Consider the following 21,240-nt stretch of genomic DNA (forward strand, 5'->3'; position numbering starts at 1 on the left):
TGCATAGGACAGTGACCTCTATCAGAAAAAATACTTACTAGGTTATACTTTTGGAAAGCAGTATTGCGAAATAGCGACGATACTTTATTTCACCCGTCGGAATATATGCAGGAGGGGAAAACAGTCAAAATATGGAGAGCAGGTTGTTTAATATTATATTTTATATTATAGTGAACAAATTATTCATTAAAAAGGCCATTGTAATTGTATCAACGAAACGTGTGAGTTAACCTTAAAAATCTCAAATAGGCCACAGGGGTGGTTATAACCACCGCAGTTAAGTGGTGCAAAACTCGGATACGCGAAATTTAAATTTCTTTTTACTTTGCTATAATCGCTACAAATAAGACTTTAAAATTGTAAGAAAATAAGAATAAATTACAGAATCACCTCCTTGAGAATAGCACCAAAATCTAAAGAAATTATGTTTTTTATACGGAATCGATTTGATATCGATGAAATTATAGCTTTTTAAAAAATGATGTGCAATAATAACAAGCAAGTAGCACAAAACTTTATTTTTTTAATACATTGACAAAAACTTATTTTTCACCTCAAGTGCAGTTGCATATTATTTTTTATTTTTTTCAAACTCCGTTAAATTAAATAATAATATGATCGATTTTGTTACTGAAATGAAAAGTTATTAAAAAAATCTAGTTTTTTTTTATTAATAGAAAGTCTTCAGGCATTTGAGAGACTTTTTCAGAGCTACCCAAAAATAAAATTGTTTGAAACAAAAATGACTACGTAATATGCGGGAACTCTAAATTAAAGAAAAGACGTTTCTTACTAAAAAGAAGTTTCTTACAACAAGATTATTAAAAATAATCCCTTTTCAGAAAAAATACTCCTTTTACCTCAAATTGAATTCCTGAACCATATTCCTGTATTTATTTTCATAGTTGGACCCGCCCTGTGGCCGCTACAGTAAATGAAAAAAAATTCTTGCGGTCTTTTTAGTTTTAAACTTTTGACATTAAAGCTAAAAAACTCTATCAACTATTTAATTGAACAATTTCAAACTTTAATCAATTGAACAGTTGAACGATTCCTGATTCCAATAGATAAATTCACGCTATCATTTTCAATGTCCTATAATTGAAGAATGAATGGGTAAATTTTTTAAATTATATAATTTTGTAACAGTTATAAGCCAGAAACAATAAAAATGTAACGATTATGAATTGTGTTTATAACTGAACTCTTTTTTAATACGCCATTTGAAATGAATAATTGCTCAATTAGTCAAATTGAGCAATTTAACTTTAAAATTAATAATTAACAAAAGTAAAACAATTATAATTCTAACATTCAAAGTTTAAATTTAACACTAAAATTGTCACGCTTTAAGGTTTTTGATATCAAACAATTTACATTTAGATTACACATGTAACGTGGGTGCTTTTCCAATAATTTTATTTAATTTTATTAAACTTTTTATATGTTGCATTTTGAGTAATCATCAATTTCTAGAGCGAATATTTCACATAACTGTTAATAGACCGTGGGCTCACAACGTAAATGGGAGCGTGATACGGATAAGGCCAATTTTCACATGAGATGTTCGTCTGATGATGAGGAACGTAAAAATGGGTGCCTGGCAGGTGTGAGTGGATGCATTCACCTGTGGCGACCTGTCAAAGGTGCGAATTTTTGGCAGTTAACTTACGTGACTCGGATAAAGTTGAAAATTGGTGTACATGTAGGGGCTGACATAAGAAATAGCACCTGCGCATTGCCAGGCACTTACCTGGATGCAAAAGTGTCGCCAGGCAGCTTCGAAGTCGCCGGACATTCAGGTGAAATTTCTTGAGATTGATTTTACAAGAAAAAGTTTGAAACGAAAGTTGATCCACTCCCAGAGATGCATATTTTCTTTGGTATATAATTTTTTGATAAAATTGATATATTTGGAGAAAACGTCGATTAAAGAAATACCATAACAATAAAAAGCTCTTTTTATTGACAAGTGATTTTTTCGAAAATTATTAAGAGACAAAAGGTACTCTATTACAGGTATACTCCAAGATAGATAAGAAGTATTTGTTCAAAATGTTAATATTTACCAAGTTATTCGCATTTTTCCTTCTTTTTCCCATTTTTTCAATCACCTGCTGTATCTTTAGCAATTTAAAAGAAGGTGTGCTCAAAATTAGTACACGATTGAAGTAAGTCTTGTGCAATGAATTGGCGTCAGCCACTTTCAATTAAAACAATAACTTATTCTGCTATAAATAATCATAATCGGTGTCACGTTCTCAGCTTCTGATTATCGTAGAAAGTTGTAATAAAGATGAATATGATTATAAAAATTAAACAACAAAATCGCTGCACTTTAAAATACCCATTATTTATTATTGTTAAAGTTTATGTTTTGTCGCGGAGATACGTTCGATCTTTATTACCGTGACGAATGTCAAGTTTCCCAGACCCAGCGTGGGTCACTGGCGTAGGCATTACGATTGCATTTTTAATGCTATAGAACTCCATTAAAAATGCAGCACGAAGAATTTGTAATGCCTACGCCAATGACTCACGCTGGGTCTGGGAAACTTGACATTCGTCACGGTAATAAAGATTGAACGTATCTCGACGAGAAAACATAAACTTTAACAATAATAAATAATGGGTATTTTAAAGTAAAGCGATTTTGTTGTTTAATTTTTATAGTCATATTCATCTTTATTACAACTTTCTACGATAATCAGAAGCTGAGAACGTGACACTGATTATGATTATTTATAGCAGAATAAGTTATTGTTTTAATTGAAAGTGGCTGACGCTAATTCATTGCACAAGACTTACTTTATTCGTGTACTAATTTTGAGCACACCTTCTTTTAAATTGCTAAAGATACAGCAGGTGATTGAAAAAATGGGAAAAAGAAGGAAAAATGCGAATAGCTTGTTAAATATTAACATTTTGAACAAATACTTCTTATCCATCTTGGAGTATACCTGTAATAGATTACCTTTTGTCTCTTAAGAATTTTCGAAAAAATCACTTGTTGTCAATAAAAAGGGTTTTTTATTGTTATGGTATTTCTTTAATCGATGTTTTCTCCAAATATATCAATTTTATCAAAAAATTATATACCAATGAAAATATGCATCTCTGGGAGTGGACCAACTTTTATTTCAAACTTTTTCCTGTAAAATCAATTTCAAGAAATTTCACCTGAATGTCCGGCGACTTCGAATCCGCCTGGCAACACTTTTGCATCCAGGTAAGTGCCTGGCAATGCGCAGGTGCTATTTCTAATGTCAGCCCCTACATGTACACCAATTTTCAACCTTATCCGAGTCACGTAAGTTAACTGCCAAAAATTCGCACCTTTGACAGGTCGCCACAGGTGAACGCATCCACTCACACTTGCCAGGCACCCGTTTTTACGTTCCTCATCATCAGACGAACATCTCATGTGAAAATTGGCCTTATCCGTATCACGCTCCCATTTACGTTGTGAGCCCACGGTCTATAACACAAATTCAATATAAATAAAAAAAAATTTTTAATATTAAATCAAATAACAATTGAATGGTTTCAATTAACTTTTTGCATGCTATTTTTTTCAATTCTTCGTCTACAGGCAATGTGCGCGTAGAATACACTGAACATATTGAACATTTTGGAGTCAGTAGGGTACTGGCGGCAACTCGGAAAGCGGTTTCAGTCAATACCTGCCGCACTGTAAGCGTGATCACAGAAATAATTTTACTCAAACACCTACTCCTTTCGAACTTCTCTTGAGGGGCGGGAAGGCCCAGCTATCACTGGTCACAGAAATAATGTTTGTCAAATCCCTAAACCTTTCCAACGTTTTGTGAGGGGCAGCACCCCTCTCACTGGCCATATAAATAATGTTGGTAAAGAAATTGTAAAACGTAAGAATGTTGGCTGGAAGGCACCCCTGTGACTGGTCAACAATCCAATGTTGGTTAAACGCCTACCCCTTTCCAACGTTTCGTATGGGTTGGAAAGGCACTGCTGTCACTGGTTAAAGAAATAATGTTGGTCAAACCGCTACACCTTTCCAATGTCACGTGAGGGCGGTAAGGTACCGGTGCCACTCGTAACAGATATAATGTTGGTTATTCCCATAAGTCTTTCCAACGTAACGCGGGGGAAGTATCCCTGTAAATGGTCACAGTTATAATGGTGGTCAAACCTTTACACCTTTTCAATGTCTCGTGAAGGGCGACAACCCTGTGATTGGTCCAGCAAATAATTTAAGGCACACCCCTACACCTTCTCGAAGTTTTTTCAGTGGCTGAAAGGTAACTAGTAACAGAAATAGATTTGATCAAACCCCCAACCTATTTCAGCATTACATGGGGGCGGTAAGGCACCTCCGTGACTGATCGCAGGAAAAATTTTGGTCAAAACCCTATCCTTTTCCATCGTCTCATAAAAGGGGCGGGAAGGCAACCCCTTGACTAGTCACAGCAACAATGTTGGTCAAACCACTACCCGTTTCCAACTACTCGAAGGAAGCGGGGAGGTACCCCTCTCACTGGCACTTACTAGTCAGAGAAATATTTTTTGTCAAATCCCTACCCCCTTCCATCGTCTCGTAGGGGACGAGAAGGCAGTCCTCTGTATAGTCATAAAAATATTAAAGTTAACACCCCTAACTTTTTCCAACGTGTTTTAATCTGTGACGCAAACTGACTTGATAGGGGATACTGTACTCAAATCAGTTACACTTTATCATATTTATCACCAATTTTCTCGGAAAAAGCCATGATTTTCATGAGTTTTTTTATGTTTCTCATCCTGAAAATGGAGCGTTATTCCGAAGTTTATCCTTGTACTCTACTGGTTGCCTAAAACGCGTTAAGCGCTTAGAAGAATTTTGTCTCACATTCTTTTTAACGCCGAGAGTCGGCCGACTGCCTAATTATTCTAAATGCTCACTAGTTTTCACAGATGTTGTCTGACAGAAAGTTGATGTCATTATTTCTGCGATTTCCTCCAAACCCCTTTCTTCTAGCATTTCTTGCATTTGTGAATATTTCTCTAACTTAAACAATTAGTAGTTACAAATAACAAATGTCATGTATTATACTTATCTGTATAATACAAATACATTTTTCATTGGACATAATTTTGTTAGTAGTATTTCTTTCAAGCCAGACGCCACATTTTGAACGGAAAATATTTTAATTGTTCGAGATTATTAAAAAATCTTGCAATAAAATAATACTAATATAAAAATTATTATTTTATATAACATAGTATAATTTATTCTGATGAACCCTAGCCCATGACATTACTATACGGGATTCCGACCCTGCTATAAAGTAATTTTTGATCGAAAAGCGCAGACACAGTGGTTTAAAAAGTGATGTTGATCATATTTTTTTTTATTTATTTTTTAATTTAAAAATGTAAGAAATGCTACTTTCCACGTCTGTTTAGCAACCGCAAAATGCTAAATTCCCCACGAAATCATTGTTTCAGTGTATTGAATGTTCGTTTCATAGATGTCCTTCATATTTTTTCAAGCAAACAATATATTTCTTCATGCCAATCGACGCCTGCCGACATCTCTTAGTATAAAAAACAATCAGTAAAATTCGGGGAAGCGACTTTTTCAACTGCGCATGTGCCGAAAAGCGCGAGTCTATTTGAAATCAATAAATACCATTAATAATAATACAGATAAATATTTAGAACAAATTTTCGTTTAAAAAAAAAACTAATTAAATTAAATTTTAGAAATAGCTAATTTCTTTATATAATTGATTATTAATGTAATATTACAAGTTGATACTATGTAATTTTATGAAGACCATCGCTTTTCGGTACATGCGCAGTTGAAAATGTTGCGGTCCGTTAGCATCACTGGGAAAAGCTGAGTCTCTTTTATTTTTGATAACTACATAGCCTATAAATCAGTAGATGTTTTTCTTCGGTGGCCCCACCCCGTTTCCCTCCTCACAATCCACCGGCCCGTTTCACTCTCTAACAAATCCGCATTTTTCATATTTTGTCTAATTTGCATATATCATTTCAAATCTTGTAAACTTTGCATAATAATAAATATCACAGAGTCTATACACTTACGGAGAGAGGCTTGATACACTTTCCACAGCAAAGAGTTTGTTTTCTGGTCCCGAACTGCCGAAATCTGGACTTCTTAACCGCTTGGTCTGTTTGAAAAAAAAAATTTTATGAAGAAAACTAAAATAAATATGCAAACAACGTATACAGTATTACAAATAGAAGGGAATAAAATATGTAGTTTTTAACTTTGAGAAATATTGATGTTCTATGATCTTTTTTCATTACATGCAATACACTGCAGTTTCATCGGACTTTTTTTATCAGAAAAATATTTCAACCTGATATTTTTCGTTAAACCCCAATGAGATCCATTCCATTATACGAATATAATTTTCAATTTTCATGACCTACAATAGTACATTGTGTATCGAGGGCGTAAAGAAGGCTATTTTGACTCCGGATTCGTCATCAGTGAGCTGAAAACCCAGTTAGTACTGACTTCCATTCAAAAAAACTGAATATTGCAGTTCGATCCGCCATATTGGAACCGCCATTAAGAATTTCTGCATTTTTAACGCGGATTCGTCATCAGCGTGCAAAAACTAGGGCATATCAATTATCATCAAAATCCATTCAGTTATTCCATTACAAGGGGTTTTTATTTATTGATCTCGTTTCAAGATTAACATTAATAAAGCAAACCTTATTGCATTTGAAAAAAGGGATTAGAAAAAAGTGTGCAACATTGCTCTAGACTCTAGACGAAGAGAAAATTGAAGCAGTTTATGACTTCATGTATCTGGGAAGTTTATTTACTAATGACGAAAATATATAATATCAGGCACATAAACAGAGACAGAAAGATTATAGGCACTGTAGAAGCCATTAGCAGAAACCGAGCCTAATCCAATTTTATGTTAGTGCCACTTTCGATTTTTATCTTCCACATCCATTTCCTCGAACATCGATGACTTTTTTTATTAAAACTTTTTTGGCCTCAGTTCAGCAAACATGTAAACTTACGAGTGGACTTATTTTTTTAGTTTAAGTAGTGACTTTGATTTTGCAGAATGCTTTTTCGCTTTCCTGAAAAATTTAAATTTCGTTGATTATCTAGTTCTATATTGCTACTCTTCAAACGTATTTAGAAATCAGTTTTTAACTTTCAAGAATTTTTGAAAATACAACTGTTTTGTTAATGCACCTATGATGTATGGTTACCCTTCTAGAAATAATCAATTGAGATCGATAAGAAACAATATAACTAATATCTCAATCGTTCCGAATCGTGTTTCTTAATTGTGCCAAAACGATTTGCAACGATTGGGCATTTTGCATTTCCAACTGTTTCCAATCGGGTACTTGGAATTTGCCACGTGATGACAAGACTTTTGTCTAGAGGGAATTATTTAAAGACAGTTATTTGCTTTTTTGGTATAATATAAATTTGAAACAGTATATATTATGAAACAAAGTAAGTAAACATTTTGTAAATAATTCTTACAAGATGAAAGTGGTTCTACGAAAAAATGTGCTAATAGTATTTTATGTTAAAAATATAAAATCATATACACGATAAAGATAAAAAAGTTAATTTTGTAATAATTAAGCAAAATTGTTATTTTTTATTATGCGCTCTTGGATTGTTTATTTGAGTGAAAATTTTTATTAATGTTCATGAGTTTTAAAATGAGTTAAGATTTAAAAAAAAAATAAGCGAATAATTTAGAAATATGAAACTTCAGAAAAGCGATTAAAGTATTATTTTATTATCTAAAAATGCCAAGCTATTCATTGCATAAAAATCAACAATTAAAAATTAATATTAGAGATAAAAACTTTTTTTCTCAGAAAGAGGTCTCAATTTTTAATCATTCTCAATTATTAACACATAAATTTATTTTGTGATAAAAGAAGTTTTTATTAAGTCAACTTTCTAAATTTTTAGTTTATTGAAATATAAGTACTCAAAATGATGGACAAGATTCTTTTTAAATTGAACAGTGAATTTACATCAATGTCGGTGATATTATATTCAGTAATCCTTAACAAATTATACACCAGTCAATAAAATCAAAAGTTTAAGTTTTTGAAGCTGAAAATTGGATTATTTAAAGTATTTAAGACTAAATTGCAAATTAAGCCAATCGAAGTGGAAGTCTTCTGATGACGGTGCGTTCTAAATATTTAATTAGATCATTTAAAACAGCGATTTCGAGTTAAAACGTTCATTAATCTATGCAAAAATTACAATTCTTGTAGAAACTTTTTATAAATAAAGCATTTGAAATTGTACAGTATATATTTAGAAGCCTTTAACTTTGTTTAATTCAAAATTATTCTATGCGAAATTTAAGTATGAAAAATATACATTTTTAATCTTGTTGTGATTTGATTTGAATTAGTAAAAATGCAGACTTCAAAAATACAATTTTAAAATTCAGATTTCTAAACTGCTTATATTTAAAGTTAATAATTTCTTAATTTTATCATTTTTAACTCAAAGTTTAAAACAGTTCGTAAATTAAAAATAAACTTATTCTTTCATATGCTAAAATGTCGAAAAACGTCTATACGGTTACATAAGATTTGATGAAATTATGAGAATGACAACTGGATATAAAGACCAAGAATAAACTTTTTTTTTTGAAGGAAAACCATTTGTTGTGATGAATTTCGCACGTATTCAATTCAATTTTTAACCTAATAAAGCCTAAATGAATATAATACTATACAATTAATAATTTCAAACCTTTAGAATAAAAATATTTCATGATTAGGCATTGCAAACCAAATTATTTGAAATATTCAAAATTTAATATTTAAAAATTTTAAAACTAGGACTTTCAAGAATTTTAAAACAAACTTATTTATAAATTAAAAATTGTTATATTGCATGAAACTTAGAAGAATTGGATAAGTTTCTCTATTAAAAATTTAAGGAGTTACCTATAATTTATTTAGTCTGAGTTTCAAAATATTGGCGCCATCCTGCCTTCTATAATGTTTCCAATCGTTTTCAATTGGGTATCCCTTATTCTGAGTTACGGGTTAAGTTTTCACTGCAGCATTTTGATTTTGCAATTTATTATTCACAAGCGGTTTTTTATTTAGGCAAACAAATAGATTTCAAGAATATGAATTTAAAAAGATCTAAATAAATTTTGCACAATAATATACCGGCTAAATCAAACTACCTACTTGATAATCATACTACATCACTGTAACATCGTTAAATAGAATAAATTTTACATTTTGTTAACCCATATACAATTTAAACCGATTCAAATTTTTATTACTCTTAATTGTTATTAATCGTGCCCAATCAAATATTTCTAGGAGGGTATGGACGAACGAGTGAGGTGTTAAATCGCGCGTGTTATTAACGTCTGGAAATACGAATACAATATACAGGGTGGACACGCTGGGGCTTACCAAAAAGTATGCAATCCGTCTTACACGCTAATGCTATTTTTATGGGAGTGTATGTGGGGTTGCATACATTTTGGTAAGCCCCAGTGTGTCCACCCTGTATATAAAGGTGGCGACAAAGGTACTATGACAGCTTCACTTATGGTGAAAAATGATTTTTTACAAAGATATTTATAAAATACTCTCTAGTCCCATGCATTGGATGCCTTTGTTTTGCTTTCAACAATCGGAAACCGTTATAATTGTCGTCACAAGTCAAAATATCTAATGAATGTATTGGTTTATGTGAGAAATGCCGATTTTTGGCATCGTCATTGTCAGCATCAACTCCGGACAATAATTCAAATTCTTGCACATATATATGTATACGAATTATTTTACAACATGAGAAACGTATGCTATCGATGTATTTTGTTGAACGTTCAAAAACGGGCTGTCATAGACGAGTGTGTATCTAGTCACGACACTATATAAAACGTGCACCAAATGCATACTCGTCTACGAAATTGCCTCGGTTTTTAGAAGGAACGTTAATCGAAAATCTTGTAGATCTAAAGATGTAGATACTGAAGGGATAATTTCTCATGCAATCAAATGTACACCAATAATCCAAGCAATTAACTCCTCTCACGAAACTTACTGTTCGAAAGTCTTATCAACAAATTAAGATGAGAAAAAGAAAGTAAAAACATTTCTCACTTGATATAAATGTGTAAAATTTTAAAAACATGGGCCCACGGGCTCAGCCAAAAAGCACAACCCGGCCCAAAATCTAAAAAACAATCGCAACTGATACTTTTCAGGTCGAAAATTCTTCCATAAATATTGTGCGGGAATAGTAAATTAAGATACAAATGGGGAATTAGTGATTTTGCAAGATTAGGATGTTTTCAGCTTGTGCCGCAGGTAGTGGAGGTGAATACTACTCATAGAAAACCATTAGTGTGAAATTTGTTGCATCTCATTTTGAACAATGAAAACTTGCATTGTACCCACATTTATTTTCGTGTCTCAAAAATGTTGCAATTGAAAGATACACCAAATTAGTCGTACTTTTGAGGATCGACGCTTAACAGTGCACTCGACGGAGCTGAAACTGAAAACATCACACGAGTGCAAAGTTTATGTCCCCACCCTTATCACATACTATTTTTAAATAAAAATTGCGTATGAAACCCGTAGATAAAATAAGATATTTGCCGAGCAAGAGCCTTTGAAAGAGATGACAAACGAGTGTGAAATAGTAATGTGGCCAAGTCTTTTCGACTATTTACTATATTATGAATTCTTAAGAGTCTCTTATATTTTATGTTTAAGCAGTTTTAAAAATTTAACAAAATGTCCCCGTATCCAGGGTTCAGAATACTAAATCGAGTTAAACTTAACGAACTAATTTCTTCATGAAGAATGATTTTATTACACTACTGACATATTATTCGTTAATTAGAGCTTTGCAATATCTAGAAAAATATAAGTTCTCTTAATTTGTTTGCCAGACTCTTCGGAAAACAACAATTTTAATAATGCTGAGGTGTTTTTTCTGAACGTGCTTAATGAGTGTGGATCTAGTCACAACTTGATTGACTGTGCACCAGAACATCACTCACTCGGCACATACAGGTAATTTCAGGTTTATTTGGCAGCTCCTTTTTTAGTTGATTTTTCTTCATAATGGTGTTCAAGCTTATCGCTCCCCTACTGCTAATAAATTATTCTTTTTTAGCACGTTTCTCGTGATACCTCATTGTGGCACATACAATAAACAGTTCTATAATTAGAAAGCCGATTATTTCTTAAAATGTACTGGCAACGCTTTATATCAAAATCGTAATTTCCCTCGAAAATGTTCAATTAATTACGGGAGTACTTTTTTAAATTAATAGATGGAAAGCTAGATGGAAAAATGGGTAAGCATATGAAAAAGGGTACAAAGATTATATGTAATGTAGGAGCCATTACTAGAAATAACAATGTGACGAATGAAGCAAACATTTTAATAAATGATTCTGTGTACCTACTCTGTTGTATGGTAGCGAGATCTGGACTCGCCGGTGTACAATGTTCAAATGAACGAAACATTTTTTCCCACTTTTATTTTATCAAAAAGTATTGCTCCAACTACAATTAAAGTAAAGCATTTGAAGTTTATTTTGTAAACTGTTATTTCTAATATAAATTGAATCAATATTTCAGCGCTGTTTATAATTTAAAAAGCCAACAGTAAAAATTTCGTTCACTTGAAAGTTCAGAACTTCAAGCACATGATTTGCCGAGAAAAGTATGGGAATAAAGTAACACTGTTGGTATGTGATATAAATACACATACTAAAAAATCATAGTTTTCAAAATTGAATTGCTCATAAATTAATGCCGTTTGGTGGGTCTAAAATTTGCACAGGAAACGCATTGCATTTTCCTTTGCATTACATTGTCTCTTTGATAGAGGGGGGTTTATAATGACATAAACGATCCGACATAAAATGTATGGAAAATGCCTTTCGGTCAAGTTCAGTTTTATGTAATTCAGATCTACTTTTTTGACATATCCAGATATAATTCGACCCCAGGAACTCAAATATGCAATTTTTAACTTGTTGCGCCAGATATCGGTAGTTAAAAACTTCGTGAAACCTACCAAATCTTTTTTTAGAATCTTTAAAGATTGTCCAGAATTTTTTTAAGTCAAAAAAATCAATTGTGAGCTTACAGCAACCATTTGAAGTGGCTGTGGTGTTCAACACCCCATGTGTCTTCTATATGTAACTTTCTTGAACTGTGTTGCTCAAAGGTTAAAAAAATGTGTTTCTTATATAAAACATATCTCAAAAAATAAAAAAGCGATGCTCATGAAACTTGGACGATTTGTAGGTCTAATTGATGTCTAGGGCTGATAAGATTTTTTGATAAAGCGACTAATAAGAACAGTTTACATTGATTCCAGGTGAAAGATTCTCTGTAACAACAATTAAGGCCCATTATTAGCATAAGTAATCGGTTTTTGATTTTGAGACCATTGGATTCGTAAGAGAAAGCTGCATCTACCTGTGTTAATACAAACTATTAATTTTTAATATTTATTGCAAAAAGATTGTTTAGAAATGAGGAAAGTTGAAAAATACGACATTGGTCTTTGTTGCATTGTAAAAGTGACAGAAAGTGAAACGAATCTACAAACGAAAATAATCACTTGTCCTTACGTATATGTCTTAGACTTGTAAAATAGCTTGGACTCTGATCGGAAATCCAAGGGAAATAAGTCCCGTCTAGATTCGGCTATATACTAGCGACGATCGTTCGGGTATGTTGAGGCTGCGCTCGAGCTCTTCGACAAAGGCATCGTCTGCAAGTGACTTTGTGTTCGTTTTGTCTTATATTTTTACTTTCCGCGACCAGTAAAAAATCGTTAGTCCATTTTCTAATAAAAACTGAGTAAAAAAATGAACTTTGATAGCAAAATATGAAAGAGTACATTATTTTTACCCAAATAGTGTATCTAAATTATTGACAATTTTATTCGATATTAGAGTTCTTTTGGAAAACACTTTTTCTCGTTTTTCTCAGTTCAGTGAGATTAGACTTATGTATCTTTTTATTTAGTACGAGAGAATAGGAGTGACAATCAGTGTTAGCTGTCTACATTTTCACCTCGTTCCAGTGGGACCCTTGTCAAATGACAGGAGGCAGATACCCCGACGCGAGTCGAATTGGCCGATACGAATGACCCTTTCATTGTTATGAGATTAAGGCCAGTTAGACAAACTGACATTAAGAAAACATGGATTAATTTTCCTTAGCAGAATTAATTAATTTATACAACTAGTAAGAAGTCAAAAATGTCAATGAAAATCGGTTAATATTTGCAGTAAGAATGGAAACCTTTAGGTTAAAAATAGCTTTTGTGCATACATTGTTCATTTTTTAGTAAATAGATGTAGCAGATTTAGAAAAAAACAAAAACGTATCATTTTAAGCAGTTCAGTTTACCTGGCGAATAATAAGAAAAATATCCGAAAAAATAATAAGAATGAATCAATTTCAAATCAGGCTGGTTCTCCACTTAAAGTTGCAGCATCTCTCGGGGACAAAATATTTTCTCTTCTAGAGCAAATTAGGCACTACGTATTTCAGCGATTTGTGAAAAAAATGTCGTTAAGTAATGCATATTTAAATTTTTTGATTCGTTTTTTAAAAGCCCTCAATTTTTTCTTTAAAGGTATATAACTTTTGTCCTAATTGAAATACTTAAGATTTCTGTCCACATTCCTGTAGAGTGTATCCGCCTTCTTTTGAAACCCGCGAAAAAAATTAATGTTCAACATTAACAAAATGGCGGCGGTTTTTCTGAAAATACTATAAGTCGATTTTCTCAACAAAAAAAAAGAACACACTTATATTTTTGTAAATTTTTTGTTGAATTTTATGTTAAATTTTTACTATCAGTAAAAAAATATTTTGCGAGTTTTACGTGGGCTAAATAACTATTGTGGCCAGGAGATTTTTTTCTTCATAAAATCAAATTATTTAATTTTTCTTGCTTACAAAACAGATACGATAAAATGTTAAAATAGTTTATATTGTTTAAAAAGTTCTACAAAAAACTTCTTCACTCATTTATAATATCTTGTACACAAAAGCACACAAAAAATCAATAATTATTAACGAGCAAATGCGTATCTTACTGCCATTATGTTTTTAGTAACCACTTCACTTATACATGCTTCCAACAAAACTCGTAATTAAAGCGTATATAACAGTAAAAAGCTAAATCTTGTTCTCTTGAAAACGAAAAGCGTCACTACCTGGTGTCTTTACCTTAATTGAGCGATTAACTAATCATGATTATTTTTTGATCAATGATTATACCGATGTTATCTTGCGTTGCACTCCATGGGGTTTTCTGATCAAATTTTAATCCCTCAATTAGTTAACCGCATATCTGGTTCGTTAGATTCCAATTTTCTGTGCCTACGACCATTCTGATAGGTCTAGACAAGGAGGACATTTAAGTTACTGGCCAGAGCACGGTACAAGCTGACAACGAAATTAACAAAGTCAAATGACATCCAGCAGAATTCTTTTTTGTCAAAAAGTGAAATAACTCTGCATGGATATAATATATTGAAATAATTGTAAAAATGTCCATTACTATTTCAGTTCGAAAACCAATCATTTAAACTATGAAGAAACTATAATATATAATTATGTACAATAGGGTTGTTTTGCGATTTTAGATAAAATAATTTTTTAATACATCATTTCAATCCGAACTGAAAGTGCGTTATCATTTTTTTTATGTTGACTCGTTCAACAGTAAAAAATTGTTGAAAACTGAAGGCGGTAAAACACTTATTCAATTTGGTGTCACGTGACACAGAGGTTCTCATAATTATCTACCAATGTGACGATGTGGCTTTGATTTAAATTACCGAAACTCATGATAAAGAGATTAGGCCATGGTCTGCGGTCAATTCTGACTCTTATAATTTGAGAGCTTAATTTGTTAAGGTTTATGTGACAAAAACAGTACTCCTGTTGTAATATTTTGATTAAGAGTCAGTAGTAGGTTGAAGGAGAACAGTAAGTACAATTATTAACACATTTCAAAATCGTACATATTTACGAATTGTTCAGTAAACATTACTACATTTAAGTACTTTTTAAATGAATTCTTTATACAAAAATTGTTGTTTTAAATGTTTTTCCAATGTTTATAATGTTTTTTAAACAATATTTTGCGACTTTTATTTTCGATGTGCACATAACCAAAACAAAACATCGGCACAGAAAAAGATATTTGAGAATCACTGACACATATGCTGTGATTGCTGGAAAATCCGACTCCTTTGACGTGAAAGGGGCCCTCCAATGGACATCGTGAGACGAAATTCATATTTCAACATTAAATTAAAAATAGTAAATAATATGTGAAAAATATTTTATGGACCTTTTTAAAATTAGAGTTTTATATACAATAAGATCCATTTATTGAAAAAATGATATCTGACTTTGAAAACGACCCTATTATGAAAAATAGACTAGAAGGAAGCTTCATTATGCGCACTGCAAGGTTACATTGGTCAAATATGCTACTGAATTCTTATTTATATAACTTATATATTTTACAGAAAATGGAAATTATAAAGGAACACAATCTACACTTGATGGACGCCTCATCAAAGATATTTTGACCTCATAGCTTCTGTCATTCACATATTTATAAAAACAGAAGGTTAGATATGATAAAAATAATCCACGTTCTCCCTGAACATGCTCTAAATTTTTAAGTGCAAAAGTCGATTTTGAGGTTCTGTTCTGATACACTGAGAAAACTATATCGCATGAATTACAATATATATCGTAATTCCTGTGCTATATAGCTTAATTATCGCATTATAATAACGCAAAATCGTAATATCGTACATTGCAAGATTTTACATTATATACCGCATAATTGTGCAATCTATAACGTAGGAATATCAGTTTATTACGCTATCACATTGTCTTTCTTCTTTTGTGATCTCGCGCGAGTTCGAGTAGTCAGCAAGCGATCACAGAAAAAATTAAAGATAAAATTTACATCGATTCTAAGTGAAAGATTCACCGGAACGAAAATTAACATTGCCAGATAGACTTCACATGAATCGAAGATAATTTCTGATTTTAACCTTGCCTGGATAATCTTTCATCTTATAATCGCTCCATTTTTATTCGAGGTGTAGCGACAATTACGACGCCAACGCTATCTAGCGTCGTTTAACTTTATTAATATTTTTAAGAGAAATGGGGATTCCCATCTGTCAGTTACATTTTGCGCTTTTGCTAAATGGTAATAAAGAAGTTCTAATTCGTCTACAATAATGTGATTTATTTCGAAGGGAATATATCAGTAAGAATAATTTGTTTGTGTTTTCTGTTGCTAATTCTACATGTTTTACCGAAATTTGCTCACTCCAGCGCGATGCAGTCGACGAGTTCAGAATTATTTTCATAACCTCAGTGAAACTTTCGCCGAAATATGTTTAATCATTAACCGTTGCAGGTCTTACCTGCAGCAATTTTTAATTTTGTCTGTGATTGTTTTAAATCTAGAGTTCCGATTTATAGCTCGACCAGACTCATGCTCTGCCTTTTTCCCATTGCTGCTAAGGACGCCGTAGCAGACGACAGCAACAAAATTTAACTTAATTTTTGTCTGTGATCTTAGTGCATTATAATATCGTACAAAACTCCGGGACCTGCTTGTAGGTTATTACATTGCGCTTTCTTGCAATATAGAGGTTTTGCGATATCTTTTTCTCCGTGTAACGAGCAATAATCGCCGATTAACATCTTTAATCGGCCAAAACCGACCCATTAAATTAAACGATAATTAATTTTCTTTAATCATACTTAGAAGATGGTGGAGTACAAGGTACTGATGAAATAACGATAATCATGGATTAACATCTCAATCAGAGTTGGTGAAATCGGCTCTAATTCTTCTAATTCCCCAAGTACCACTTCGCGTGCTTCATTATCCAGAAGGTAACCGTGAGAAATACATTGAACCTTTACCAGTTACTTATCCTCCATGATGCGACTATTCCTAGGATTTAAAAGTAGCCCATACGACTCACATGTTGACGAATGTCGATTCTCTGTAATTGGATTATCCGTTATGGCTGCTTGTCGAGTCAGAATTGTTCTCAAACTGCTGAGGAAATACGAGATCGAGCGGGAGAGAGGGCAGAGAATATTGGGCAGCCGGTTGTCGTTCAATTGCTCTTAATTGGATATAACAGAGTGAACAAGGAACTGTCTTCAAATCGTAAAATGAACTGAGTAAATTCTCTATAATCCACGTGTTATATGATTCAATCGTGAATAAAAGCTTAGTTTACAAGAAAATATTTAATTTAGAGGGAATAAAAAAAACGCCGCTAAATAGTGTCTTCTATAATCTATACACGGAAAAAAAATTCTTGAGGCGAACGAGTGAATCGAGAATATATTAAACTCAAAGAAAGTGTACACTTGGATTAGGTAAAACGTTTAGTTAGAGTTACACATTTAGTTACTTTATGTAAATTGTTCTCGTAAATCAAGAATTTGGACAAAATTGCTAAGTTCGAAAGTTTATTATTTTCGACAGATTATGTATAATTGTATTATCTTCAGATTATAAAAAAAATTTAGCTCTTATAGAAATATATTAACTTACAGTAACCAATTTTTCGTCAAGTTCGTTGTTTTTATCGCGTTTCTTGATATTTCAATATAGTTATCGCCTGCAATCGAAACACATGTAAATTATTATTACTGCATCATAAACTTCATTTAATATTAACATTCGCGCACATTTTAAGTGGTAAAAAGCGTTTAATTGTTCAAATTAAATCTCAACTGTCACTGCTCCCGATTAGACCGTCGCCATTTTATTTCGCTGCTCCCATAATGCACCGGTGCTCTTCCGATAATTGCTTCAGACACCTATTCTTAATATCCCTATTATAGATATACTTATTTTGACTATACGATATCCCTGGTATATGGAAAATGGTCAAGGATATTCATTTTCGCTGATCCAGGGATCTTTCTAAATTCCTTCGTTCGTTTTCAGCTAAATGTTTGGCTATAATAAGGAATAATATCCCTGTCACAACTCAATTTTTTTTACCGTGTATTGCAGGGCAAATAGGGGTTTGGTCGTCTGCCTAATATTCATTGCTATGTAGAAAATTAATCAGCCATGGAACTGATCCCTTTTTTGCATTTGGGACCATCCATAAACCACGCGGTTTCTGGGGTGGGGGGCAGTCCACGTTGGACTAGGGGGGGGGGGGCAGAGTTCTAGCCTCGTGGTTTTACACTTATAGTCCAGGCACATTATTTCGGAAAAAGTCTGAAATTCCATACTAAATCCTACCTGCAATGTTTTTAGCGAGAAAGTTTCGTTTTGGGGTCCTGTTTGACATATCAAAAATGCTAGAACAGATCAGTTGCCAAACCCGGTTCTTTTAAACAGTTCCAAAAGTTACTTTTGCGTGGATGGATGATTCCCATTGCATTTTAGAGCAAAATGTCCAACAGAAAAAAGAAAGAGAACAAAATTCTGAACAATTTTATTTTTTTTTAAATCCGCTAACTTCTATTGGTTCCGAGTTATGATACATTGAATAGTCCCCATTTTTTCAGCGAAAAATCACTAAGTTTGAAGAAACACAGTATATTTTTGCAGATAATTACTGCACGGAAAAGTGCTCTACAGGTGAGTGAAGCTAGACTCAATTTCCTGTAATCACAAAAAAAGACCAATATCCTACCTGTGATAGGTAATGAGTTATGACCCCTCAAAGTGGGCCATTTTAGCCGATCTTTACGGGCAAAAAAGTGGACTTTAGTTTTTTCTAAATTGAATGAAAAAAGTAATTACAGAAACTGATTGTATCTAAAAGTTCTTTAAATAAATTCATAAAATAGTTTTTTTCATCAAAATTTAGTAATTAAGAAATAAATAGTTGATCAATAATTGTAATACAAAGTAATACATCCAATAATTTATTTGAAATATTTTTTACTAATAAATTACATTTCATATGTCATTACTTTCCGGTAATCAATTATTTAATTATTTTCAATGCGAAAAAATGGTCAAAGCAAATTTTGTACAATTTACAGAAAATACTGCGAATTGAGCGTCTTGGCGGTAAGTACGGAATTGAAAAAATATATATCATTTTAATTAACTATAAAGTTTTCGTGCTACAAAAGTATTCAAAAATGATTATGGCCAGATTTTGTAATAAATAATATTTAAAAAAGTATTTGTTTATTAATAAAAATATATATCACCTTTTTAATCAATGATAAGTACTTTTTTGTCACAAAAGTAGTCAAAAAGTACTTAACAGTAGTTATAGCAATATTTTGTTATAAACAATTATTTTAAAAAATCTTTGCTTATGGATAAAGAACAATTTGCCAAAAAGTAAACATAAGTAGGGATAGCAAGCTTCTGTTATAAAAAATTATTTATTTATTTATGTCAAGACAGTAGTTATAGCAATATTTTGTATAAACAATTATTTTAAAAAATCTTTGCTTATGGATAAAGAACAAATTGCCAAAAAGTAAACATAAGTAGGGATAGCAAGCTTCTGTTATAAAAAATTATTTATTTATTTATGTCAAGACATATTATACATGATAACTGAATCATATACACTTATTTGTGACAAAAATTCCGAAATATGACTTATGAAATATGATTATTCTTTTTAGTCAAAAATGCAAAAAAAATGAAATTTTTGAAACCTTACAATCCCCAGAATAATAGGTCTAAAAGACTTTTATATATATATTAAAAATTTGTCATAAGGACAACCGCAGGATTTCGCCGGGAGCGGGTGCTAATCTGAACAATTGCACCCGCTTCCAGCGAAATCGCGGTAAAATTTCAGCCATAACCACGTCTCCCAACCGTGAGATAGGTGGCATATTTTTGTAGATTCTATTTCATCCTCTGGCACAATCAACGTAAACTGAACTTGGCAAGATTCATCTGGAAAAAGCTGAAGTCCACTTTTTTGCCCGTAAAAACAGTCTAAAATGGCCCACTTTGAGGGCTCATGACCTATCACAGATAGGATATTGTTCTTTTTTTGAAATTACAGGCAATTGAGTCAAGTTTCACTCACCTGTGGAACACTTTTCCGTGCTTTTTGAAACTTAGTGACTTCTTGCTGAAAATATAAAAAAATGGGGACTTTTCAATGTATCACAACTCGGAACCAATAGAAGTTAGCGGATTTAAAAAAAAAAATTTTTTCAGAATTTTGTTTTCTTTCTTTTTTCTGTTGGACATTTTGCTCTAAAATGCAATGGGGATTATCCGTCCACGCAAAAGTAACTTTTGAAACTGTTTAAAAAAAAAGCGGGTTTGGCAACTGATCTGTTCTATCATTTTTTATACACGGAGAAAAAGATATCGCACAATGATATCGCAAAACCGCTATATTGCAAGAAAGCGCAATATGATAACGTACAATCAGGCCCCAGACCTTTGTAAAATATTATAATGCACTAATATCACAGACAAAAATGAAGGTAAATTTTGTTGCTGTCGTCTGCTACAGCGTCCTTAGCAGCAATGGGAAAAAGGCAGAGTATGAGTCAGTTCGAGCTATAAATCAGGACTCTAGATTTAAAACAATCACAGAGAAAATTAAAAATTTGCTGCAGGTAAGACCTGCAACTGTTAATGATTAAACATATTTCGGCGAAAGTTTCATTGAGGTTATGAAAATAATTCTGAACTCGGCGACATTTCGAGATAAACAAGTGCTGAAAACATGTTTCTTTGACAAATATTTTTTTAATTGAAATAATCAAATATTTATACCAAAGAAACAACTTTTTTAAAGTTTGAAGTGTTTAAACATTATTGCTTATATTTAAAATAACAATAATTCAAACAAAATATATTTCTGGATAAGATATTTTGTTTGAAAATGTATATAGTATTATTTAAATCACAAAAGTTTTTCCGAAAAATCGAAATGTTAATTAAAAAACACGTTTTTTTGTATATTTGTTTTTCGGTAAAATTTTTTGTATAATTTTAATTTTAAATTCAAACAATAATTTCTAACGCTTTAAATATTGAACAAAAATTTATTTGATAACAATATTTTATTATCGCAGTTTTAATAAATAACACAGGCCGACAAACTTTGACAAAGGTCCGGAACCAGAGACCAGACCTAGTATACCCGAAGGTTTTTGCTGCGCTGAATCCGAATCCGACCTCAGAAAAAT

General features: G+C 32.2%; 1 protein-coding gene across 3 annotated transcripts in view; it reads right to left on the minus strand.

The window, feature by feature from the left end:
- The window catches only part of LOC117173046 (DNA polymerase alpha subunit B), a 159,008-nt gene that overhangs the window by 24,184 nt on the left and 113,584 nt on the right, over nucleotides 1–21,240 (minus strand). For 2 of the 3 annotated variants that reach the window (XM_033361418.1, XM_033361417.1), the window contains exon 4: nucleotides 6,073–6,158. In XM_033361418.1, coding sequence (XP_033217309.1) covers nucleotides 6,073–6,158 — 86 coding nt within the window. Of the gene's footprint in view, nucleotides 1–860; nucleotides 993–6,072; nucleotides 6,159–21,240 lie in introns of those variants that run through there. The other variant, XM_033361419.1, reaches the window with a different exon arrangement.

Source organism: Belonocnema kinseyi, chromosome 5 (genome assembly GCF_010883055.1).
Source record: "Belonocnema kinseyi isolate 2016_QV_RU_SX_M_011 chromosome 5, B_treatae_v1, whole genome shotgun sequence".
Lineage (NCBI taxonomy): Eukaryota > Metazoa > Arthropoda > Insecta > Hymenoptera > Cynipidae > Belonocnema > Belonocnema kinseyi.